Here is a 10,478-nt window from a genome sequence, read left to right as displayed (position 1 = left end):
AACTTGTTGGTCTTAAAGTGGTCACTGGACTCAAACTGTTTCAATGTATGTGAAGCAGTGTGTACATGCTAAGTCTCGCATGTACTCGGGGTTGAGCTTAGTTTGTCTTGGGGGTGCTGCTGGACTCTGACTTCGCTCTCACATCTCTTTGTTAACTCTTGTATTTATGCTAATTTGCTGTCATTCATTGATCTTTGAAGGAATGATCACTCAACCCATGTATCTTTAGGAAGCAGAGAGATCTGACTTTTCAGCCAACCCTTATTTTATTTATACATCCTGTCTTAAAGCTAAATTTACCCTAGTACATAGTGCTTAAACAAATAACAGGATGCATCTGTTCACTGGAAGCAGACCATTTCTATACTGTTTACAGGATTCAATAGAGTCATCAATTTGTCAATACTGCAAGCGTCAGCATAAAGAGTGAGAATGTGGTTGAACACAGATATGAGATGCCTGTGCCCTTTTGACTCTTCAGACACAATAGGAAACTCAGGACGCCAGGCTGGTGTGCCAGACACATGGTCTCACTCACGTTCCTGTTTGTGGTCTTTGTGAGACCTGAGAACCAAGCAGTTCTCAGGGCATGATCTTATTGGCCACCTGCTCCAATTTCAGCTCAACTTATGCATCTTGACCCTTCCTGTCCTCCACCCTCTTTCCTGTAAGTAGGAGATTCTGTTGCATTGTTTGTATCTGAAGACGTGAACTTACACATGAAAGCTTATACTTTCAAAAGTATATTTAAAAGCTTGCACACAAAAGCTTATACATGCATCCCCTTGCCCAGCTGGTGCAGAGTTTTGGACTGGGTTGTCATCAATATGCTGATTAACAGCCATCTGTATCTCTTTTGGGGCAGTTGGCTGGACACCGTCCCAGCTTATTTGGCTGAGGAATTGGAAGCCATGGTGGGATGCCTAAAGAGGAGTCAGCTGAGACTGAGCCCTTCTAAGATGGAGATTCTATGAATGAGTCAGGAGGATGCTGATATGGGGCCTCAACGGCTATGGACAGTGTGCCACTGAAACTGGCCCTTTCTGCTCAGAGTCTGGGGGTGATTCTGGATGCTTCATTCTCAATGGAGGCCCGGGTTTCCCACATTGCCAGGCTGGCATTTCTCTAATTTTGCCAAATCAGGCAGCTTGCCCCCTAGCATACATAGCCACTATAATCCATGCAACAGTCACTCACAGGTTGGATTACTGAAACTTGCGCTTGCCCTTGAGGCTGACTCAGAAACTCCAGCTAGTGCAGAATGCAATGACTTGGGTCCTCGCGGGACTGCATTGGTTTCCAGTGGCGAACTAGATCAGGTTCAAGGTCCTGGTATTGACTTTTAAGGCCCTTAAAAGTCATTGTGGTTTAGAGCCAGTATGGTTAGTGGTTAAGTGTGCAGACTCTACCAGATTTAATTCCTCACTCCTCTACTTGCAGCTGCTGGAATGGCTTTGGGTCAGTCATAGCTCTCGTAGAGTTGTCCCCAAAAAGGCAGCTTCTGGGAGAGCTCTCTCAGCCCCACCTACCTCACAAGGTGTCCGTTGTGGGGAAAGAGGATAAAAGACATTGTAATCTGCTCTGAGACTGTGATCATACACCCTAAATAATGTACTTTCAAGCCACTTTCAGTGCACTTTCCAACTGGATTTGACTGTGTGAACTGACAAAGTCCAGTTGGAAAACGCACTGAAAGTGGATTGAAAGTGCATAATTTAGTGTGTGTGATCGCAGCCTGAGACTCTGATTCAGAGAGAAGGGCGAGGTATAAATCTACAGTCTTCTTAATGGCGAGGGACCCACATCTTCAGGATCACCTCTCCTGGTGCTCTGGTAATCAACATCTGCTGGTGGTCCCTGACTTGAGAGATATCTGGCTGTCAGCAGCCAGGGCGTTCTTTGCCCTGGAGATCACCAGGCCGCACCTGAACTAGAGATTTTCTTCCAGTATGGCTTTTTTTGTTTCGTTTTACCGAGTGTACCCCAGCCCTTGTCAGTTGTCACAAGCCAAGTAAAGATCCGTTCAGGTGACTGTTTCCGACAGGGCTCCATCCAAGAGCAGCATTCCTACAAGAAAGGGGAGAGGAAAGGGTGAAGTGAACTCCTCCCCCGCCTCGCGTCTCCAGCCCCAGTATTAGCGCGCGCCGGCAGCTGATCAGATTGCTGCCTTGTTGGTCCTCGGCGCATTCTTCGGTGTATAAAGGATTCCCCGCGGGGATTCCATGTATTGACCGGCTTCTTTCTCGTCTCGCCTCTCCTTCTGAGCGCGCCTGGTTGATCTGCTGAAGGTAAAGCGCCCCTCCCCCTCACCTTGACAGAGAGCCCCCCCCCCCCCTTATTCCTTTACTTGTGCGGGTGGTTGTGGGGCTCGCCAGGAAATGTATTGTCTCCCTTTGGGAACCTCGGGCTTGAGACGGTCGGAAGAGGAAAGAGAAAAAAGCAGCCTTGCCTTGGGTCCGTTCCATTAGTCGTGCAAACCTTTGCAGAGTTCCTCCGGGATGAAACTCACCGGCAGGCTGCAGAAATTCTGCCTGGGATTGCACCGTGAATTTGCAGGACTGCAGAATTAAAAGCGCCTATGTTGGTCCTTTCCTCTCCTCCTCTTAAGGGCCTTTTGTATTTTGGCGAGCATCAGAGGGACGATACACATACTATTTATTTATAGTTGCAGGGCGTCCATTTTTTCCTTCTTCTTCCCAGAATGCTGTGGATGTAGGCGAATTAGCCTGCCATTCATTTTTCCCAAGGAGCAGAGAACAGGGGATTTGAGACGGTGGCTTGAAAGAGCGCTTCCTTCCTTCCTTCCTTCCTTCCTTCCTTCCTTCCTTCCTTCCTTCCTTCCTTCCTTCCTTCCTTCCTTCCTTCCTTCCTTCCTTCCTTCCTTCCTTCCTTCCTTCCTTCCTTCCTTTCTTGTGATGGACCTTTCTGGCGAACTTGAAAGCTTGCACGCCTTTTACAGTTGGTAGTCAAAATACAGCGTGAATAAGCCTTATGTCAATTTTTTTTAATGAACAAAAATAGACTTCGTTTGCATGCCACCTTTCTGATTTGCCTAATGCTCCCCCAAAGTGGGTCATAATTTTTTTTTTAAATGACATTTAAAAGACAACATTTTGGATGTCCCACAGAAATGCTTAGGGAAGAAAATGAAAATGGGATTTAAATATGTAAAACAAAGGAAAGGGGGGAAATGTGGCAGGTATGTAGCTGTTTTGGGTGCTGAAAAGTAAGAAGAGGAGATATAAAAATATATGAAACCTCCGCTTTCTAAGTTACCTTTTAATATTATGTTTTTACTCTAATAATAACAGTAATAACAACTAATTGCTTATACCTCCCATGCCTTTTTAATTAAAGTGACTTGGTCAAGGTCACCAAGTGAATATCATAGCCAGGCAAGGATCCAACCTGAAATCTAGTTCGATGCAATGCAGGGACGAATTTGAACAGGTGCAGATTCTCATGCCAGGTGTGCTAAAATACCAACTTTTACCGAGCTCTTGAAAGCTTTGACTGCTGTAAGACCCAGACCCATAGCCAGAAAATTTTGGGTGGAGGGGCCTGGAAGTTTAAAAACATTTTTTTTGGGGGGTGGGGGTGCGCGTGGGTCTTGGCTGCTGCTTCCCTCCACCAGCCAGCCTGCCCGGCCCCAGCTCTCTCTCCCGCTGTCTTCTTGCTGTTGCTCTCTCACTCTCTCTTGTGCTCTCTCTCTATCTCGCTGTCGCTTACTCGCTCTCCCCCTCGCTGTTGCTCTCTCTCACTATCCCCCTTGTTCTCTCACATACTCTTTTGTTTTCTCTCTCTGTCTCTCTTTCCCCCTGGCTGTCGCTCTCTCTCTTGTTGCTTTTTCTTGAGCTTGCTCTCTTCCCTCCCTCATGTTCGAGTCCTGCTGCCAAATTTGTATACGAGACCCTCCAATAGAGGGGCCCTACAGAGGGAAGGGGGGTTGAATGGAGCTGCCTTCCCCCCACTGCCCGTAGCTATGAGCCTGGTAAGACCTCACATGAACCAGTATCTTTTGGGGACATATTTGCAAGGTGATTGTGTAAGCAGCTGCCCTGCAGCATCCTGTTCCTCAGAGATCAGAAAAGGGAATTGAAATGGGAAAATGTGATTATAAGTAGGTAACTTTCCTACTTATTTTGCTTTGCTCACAGCAGAAAAGATATTTCCCGGGGGCTGTTGATCATTGCTACTTTCCAAAGGAGCAGAAACATCCATTCTGCATAAGAATTAGGTCATGGAAAGGAAAAAGGAATGGCTTGAGTCCCCCGTTCTTTCTGAAGTGTGCCTTTCTGCTAGTACAAGATGTCAAAGCAAGGTAGGCTGTGACTTCACTCCGTTTTCTTATTTGAAGCTGTCATGAATCTGAGGCCTAGAATGGCCTAGAATTCAGGGAGAAGCCTACATTGGAATTGCTGGTTGGCCTACATCTCTCAGGATCCCTGCAGTCCCTTTGATTGGGTGAAGAAAATTCAGAGGGAAAACTAGCCCAAGAGGGGTGGGACCAGCTGGCAGGAGAGCATAAGGCACCAACAGGGTGCGTTCTTTCTGGAAAAAGCTGCAGGAGAAAAGGCAGCAGGAGAGATCCGTTACTGAACGGGTATGTCTCTGTAGCTAAATCAAGGGAAAGTTTAGCAAGTCAGGGTAGGGCTTTTCTTTTTGTTTACACCAACCTTTACTGCAGGGGTCCTCAACCCCCGGTCCATGGACTGTTGGCAACCGGGCCACACGGGAGGCCGCTACAGCCTCCCCGCCACTCCGCTGCCACCGCCACCCTCTCCCTTCCCTTCTGCTCTGCCTCTTCCTCAGCTTGATCAGAGTGCACCGCGTCTCTGCCCCACTTGTGACACAGCATGCATTTTATCCTTCTAAGAACGCACTGGAGGAGGCTTGGCTCCCCCTCCCTTCCAGTTCCAGAAAGGAAGTGGGGAAGCGTCCTCCAGCGCATTCTTAGAAGAAGGATAAGAAGCACACAACATCGCAGCCAGTGGGGCTGAGGTGTGGCATGCTGTGATCGCACCAGGGGGGGAGGGAGGTGGAGCGGAAGGGATGGAAGGATGAAGGGGCGGCACCGAGGTGCGCTCTGATGGGGGGGGGGCGACGGGGTGGTGCAGCGTTGCCAGTCCCTGGTACCAAAAACGTTGGGGACCACTGCTTTACTGTATATATATTTCACTACCCACTTATTATTTGAGCACTGTAAACAAACTGTTGTTTAACTGCCTGGGTCCTCACATCTCTTTGGTCACAGTTAAAAGGTTTTACTATAAGGAAGACAGGTGGTTGGGGGTTCTAGGCCCTTCCATAAAGACCCTTACCAGAGTGGTCCTAGCCAGTAGAAGGCCCGTCCTGGCCTCCTGCTGTATGGCAGAAGCATTGGAAGAATTTTTTTTTTTAATCGCCATATCGGCCAACCTGTTGTTAGCCAAAGCATCTTGGTTCTTCCAGGGTCCTGTATCATTTGAGGAGGTAGCCGTGTATTTCACCGAGGAGGAGTGGGCTCTGCTGGATGCTGGTGAAAGAGCTCTTTACAGGGAAGTCATGCTGGAAAACTATAGGAGCATGGTCTCTATGGGTAAGCAAGTAGTTGGCTGGTCTGTGCATGGCCTGCTCTTTATTTCTTATTAAGTTCCATGGAGAATTAATGATAGTTAACCAAGTCTCAAAGATGTAACCAAGAGGAATGGGTATAGACTGGCTCATGAGCTGAAATTTAGGCGAACTTGGGCAGTTTGGAGCTTGGGAACTGATGTCCGGAGAACTTTTCACCAGTTCGGTTCAGCTATCCAGGGCCAGTCATTTAAACCAAACAGCTGAGCAGTGCGGGGTCAGGTGTTAGGTTTAAATGGCTGCCAGCCATTTAATCCTTTGGATTTGCTTCCTGCTACTTTGAGGGGGTGGGGGTGGGGGGAGTAAAACAAGGTTTAAATGGCTTCCAGATGCTGGAAGAAAGGGGGAACAGAACTTTTCAGTTTGGGTGGGGCCTGTTTGGTTTGGGGGCTGTTGTCTGGGCTTCTTATCTTTTTTCTTTGTGCTCCTTATCTTTTCAAAAAGGCTCTTCGATCTGCAAACCTGACCTCATTTACTGGTTGGAAGAAAGGGATGAGATGTTCATCCAAGACTCTGAGGAAGCAAAGAACTCAACAGGTACTTCCTTAGACCTGTGGAGCAACCCTTCTGTGTTGGCAAATTGTGGTTCAAATTTGATAGCGTCCAGAATATGTCCATCATTCTGGCTCTGCGTTTTTCTGGAAGACATCTCTGTGGCTTCATCCCCTCATGCCTTGATTTAAAGCATGTTTCTTTCAATGCTGTTTGCCATTGAGGCCTGCTCTTTTAAAGTCATGACTGACTTGCATTCTTCTTTCTTAGATTCTCTTTCTTGCTGGAATAAGGAATTTCCTTTTGTTTCTGCCAAAGAAGACACCAGCGTGAGAGAGAAGAGGGTGAAGAGATTTTCACAGGAAGGCCTTACCTCAGAAGATACGCTGGAGTCTTTCCTGGGATCAGTTCCAGAGATAATTGTCATCCTGACAGATCTGCCTAAGAGTAAGTTTTTGTTTATGGTCTTGCAGAGAAACAGATCAGGTATAACCTGTGAGGATTTCTGCAGTGTAAGAGAGACATTATGCTGAAAGACCCACAGTGTAGCCTATGGAGAAACTAAATTACCATTATCAGAAGGATACCCTGTCAGAAAGCAAAGCAAGACAGTGCGGTGTAGTGGTTCAAGTACTGAAATGAAATTGAAAAGACCCAAATTCAGGTCCAGTTTTGGATATAAAGCTGCCTGGGTCATTCTCCTCAGCCTGTAACCTACCTCTCATGAGAATGATGCTTGTTGTCCTGAGCCCCTTGAAGGAATGGCGGAATGAAAATGTTATTTTTAATAACAGAGTATTATAGATGCTGTTCTGCAATTCCCTGTGTTACAGGCCCCTTAAGAAATCTCAGCATGCTCTTTTTAATTTTTTAACACACAATTTTACACCTTCACTTACATGTTTACTAGAGCAGTGGTCTTCAGTCTTTCTTTAGGCCGGGTTCCACCTTTAGAAGAAGACTGCAGATTTATACCCTGCCCTTCTCTCTGAATTAGAGCGGCTTACAATCTCCCGTATCTTTCCCCCCAACAACAGACACCCTGTGAGGTGGGTGGGGCTGAAAGGGCTCTCACAGCAGCTGCTCTTTAAGGGACAACTCCTGTGATAGCTATGTCTAACCCAAGGCCATTCCAGCAGCTGCAAGTGGAGGAGCGGGGAATCAAATCCGGTTCTCCCAGATAAGAGTCCGTATACTTAACCACTACACCAAACTGGCTCTTGGTGGGCAGAGTATGACCTGTTGAGTTGCTAGTACATGCTCAAAAATGTGCTCCTGTGACAGAATGAAGAGACTGAGTTATGACCATGCCAGGCAGGGGGTCAGACTGTGCTCACAAGTGCTCACAGATAATTGGAGGACTGGGTGCTCACAGATCATTGGAGGACTGGGTGGTGCTTTGAGGAGTTGGCCAGGTGACAGGAAGAGAGAGGAGAGCTTTTGTGAGGGAGGATTTTTGACCCCACCTGACCAAAAAAAGGCATCTTCTTGTTCCTTAGTGACTTCATTTCACTCTCCTGCTGCTCCTTTCAGCAAAGAGTGGCAGGAGATACAGTGTCCCTGTGCTCTAAACATTCCACACTTAGGTAGGAGCAGGTGCTTCTAAAAATCAGCACAAATGTTTTTTCTGCAATCCAGCCAGTGGGATTCCATGACCTACTTGATGGTTGTGACCCATGGATCACCACAGTAAAGCAAGAAAAAGTCTTCTGCAGATGAGTGTGGATGGGTGCTCCATTTCTACTGGTTGGATGTGTAGATCCTTGGTAGGAGGGTACAGAAGCATCTCTCATCTGCCTTCATCTGAAGGCAGGGAAGCATGGCCCTTGGAAGTGTCCTTATGGGAAAAGTGGCAGGATTGGGAAGTCACTTGAATATGACAGGAAGGAAGAAGCCAATGAAAAACAGGGCTGCTACAATGGAACTTTGAATAATTTCTGTCTCATAAAAGGTGTGAAATCCAAATGTAGTTAGATGTCCTTTTTCCTTATTATTTACAGTGTGTAAAGAAATAAAGCAGTATATTTTGTTATATGGCTGCTGTGAGGGATGGTCAGGGTCAGCAGGTAGAAAGGGGAACACTCTGAAATTTTGTCACCTTTACCCAGTACCTCAGGGAACCCAAATTAACCTCGTCAGAAATAATAAAGGCACTGATAGCATTTTAAAAGTTAAAAACAAGTAACAGATTTATTATGTTTAGAAAGGCAAGGCAGGGAGGAAATAATAACTGATGAATGTTTTATAAAATCAGCTGGCAGGCAAAAATCAAGTAATAATAACTCAAGAACACTAGAGATGTTGGCAGGCTGATATTGAAATAATTACCGTTTTCACACACAGCTTACCTCACAGTCACAATCCTGTTCCCTCTGCAGCGTCTGTCAGATTTCCCACCATCTGCGCTGGAGTTACAGGAAGTGCTGCAGCTTTTGCATAGCAAATGTAAACTGGGTTTTAGCGGTTTACATTTGCTACGCAAAAGCTGTGGCACTTCCTGTAACTTTGGCGCAGATGGTGGGAAATCCGACCAGACGCTGCGGAGGGAACAGGATTGTGACTGCGAGGTAAGCTGTGTGCGAAAACGGTCATAAAATAGTGTTTACCTCACACTGGAGAACACTCATTCAATACAGAAAGAATTTAAAGTTAGTTCAGGCTTCTCAAATATATCTCCACACACTCACTCACTCAGAGGACTGACTGAACTTGTGATGGATGTCCCCTTCACAGACCCTCTTCCCTAGCAATCAGGTGTCCTCTAGACAGTAGAGCTTTACCCTGGACAATAACACCCTTGAGGGCTCTTCACACTAGCACCTCATTTACTTGTGTTAAGTCCCTCTCACAGCCAGGAACTCTGTCTGACTTCTAAGTTTTCCACACAGCCACAAGAACCTTTTGTCCCTCTCACAGTGTGTGTGTTTTGGTGTTCTAACTTAGAACCAGGAGTCTGCCCTTTGGTTTGATGTAACTGCTCAGCAGGGTCTTAAAGCCTCACTCTGCCTTGTGACACTGTGCCAGTCTTGAGAGTTTTCCCCAGAAAGTGCTATGGTTAGCCCCTTTTCTCAAATCAACTCTCAAGCAGAAGAGCTCTAAATAAACCAGCTCTGTCTCAGGAACTGAAGTGAACTTCCTGCTCAGTCTGCTCTCAGCTCCAATCTCTACATTGATCTGAACTCTGAGGAGATTTTTACCTCCAGGCTGCCTCCTTACACTTGATACATTCATTACTATGGAAGCGGCTTAGCTAATCAGAGCTTCTCAATTCTCACTCAGGCAGACTGCTTTCAGTTCATCACAGCTGCTTTTCTTCTTGGAACCGAAATGGAATCCAGTTTGGTGTAGTGGTTATGAGTGGTGCACTCTAACCTGTAGAACCAGGTTTGATTCCCCACTCCCCCACATGCAGCTGCTGGGTGACCTTGGGTCAGTAATGGTTCTCTCAGAGTTGTTCTCTCAAGAGCAATTCTCAAAAGAGCTCTTTCAGTCACACCTCATAGGGTGCCTGTTGTGGGGAGAAGAAGGGAAGGAGACTGGTGGACCTCCTAATGGCACCTGGTTTTTGGCCACTGCATGACAGAATGTTGGAATGGGCTTCTCTTATGCTCTTATATTCTTATGAGATTGTAAACTACTCTGGGACTCTTAAGGGTAGGGTATAAATCCAATCTCCTCTTTGTTCCAGCATTGTTCCCCTTTGAAAATTTCTCAGTTAATAGAGAGTAATTAGAGGTTTCCTCAGGCATATCAGAAACTCTGAATTAATGACAGTTTTGGCTATGAGATAGTTATTGTGTGGGATGCTTACTGGGTTTTTCTTTGTTTTCCTGGAGGAGATAAGAGAAAGCAAAGTGCTGCTGACCATCTGAGAAGACACAGGAATTTGCAGGAGGAAAAAGAACCTTGGAATAAAAGAAGACTAAAGAGAAGTAAGAAGGCAGGAAACCAGAAGCAGATGACAAAATCAGTTGTCCTTCACAAGAGAGATTGCCATGAAACCCTGGTCATAAAAAATTTACAAAAGGGAAGAAGAAGGAATAAAGGCGCTCAGAATGAGAAAGGGTCTGGCAACAAATCCAGTCATGAGAGAGATCAGAGAATTCTTGCAGGGGAGAAATCATATGAATGCTTGGTGTGTGAAAGGAGCTTTAGTCGAAAAGACAATTTAGTTTCACACCAAAGGATTCACACTGGGGAGAAACCATACAAATGCTTGGAGTGTGGAAAGAGTCTTAGCTGTAGCAAAAGACTTACTATTCACCAGAGGATTCATACAGGGGAGAAACCATATAAATGCTTGGAGTGTGAAAAGAATTTCAGTTGCTTTAGGTACCTCAAGGTTCACCAAAGGACTCACACAGGGGAGAAGC

At 46.2% G+C, this 10,478-nt stretch overlaps 1 protein-coding gene across 1 annotated transcript in view; it reads left to right on the top strand.

Moving 5' to 3' along the window:
• Positions 1 to 2,165: 2,165 nt before the first annotated feature.
• Positions 2,166 to 10,478, top strand: part of LOC132571114 (zinc finger protein 235-like) — a 9,891-nt gene continuing 1,578 nt past the window's right edge. The window contains exons 1-6 of the mRNA XM_060237797.1: positions 2,166 to 2,288; positions 4,158 to 4,321; positions 5,452 to 5,578; positions 6,058 to 6,150; positions 6,376 to 6,552; positions 9,942 to 10,478. The exon at positions 9,942 to 10,478 is cut by the window's right edge and continues 1,578 nt beyond it. Of these exons, the coding sequence (XP_060093780.1) occupies positions 4,241 to 4,321; positions 5,452 to 5,578; positions 6,058 to 6,150; positions 6,376 to 6,552; positions 9,942 to 10,478 (1,015 nt within the window). The 5' untranslated portion in view covers positions 2,166 to 2,288; positions 4,158 to 4,240. The remainder of the gene's footprint in view (positions 2,289 to 4,157; positions 4,322 to 5,451; positions 5,579 to 6,057; positions 6,151 to 6,375; positions 6,553 to 9,941) is intronic.

Source organism: Heteronotia binoei, chromosome 5 (assembly GCF_032191835.1).
Source record: "Heteronotia binoei isolate CCM8104 ecotype False Entrance Well chromosome 5, APGP_CSIRO_Hbin_v1, whole genome shotgun sequence".
NCBI lineage: Eukaryota > Metazoa > Chordata > Lepidosauria > Squamata > Gekkonidae > Heteronotia > Heteronotia binoei.
This window is presented reverse-complemented; position numbering and strand designations above follow the sequence as displayed.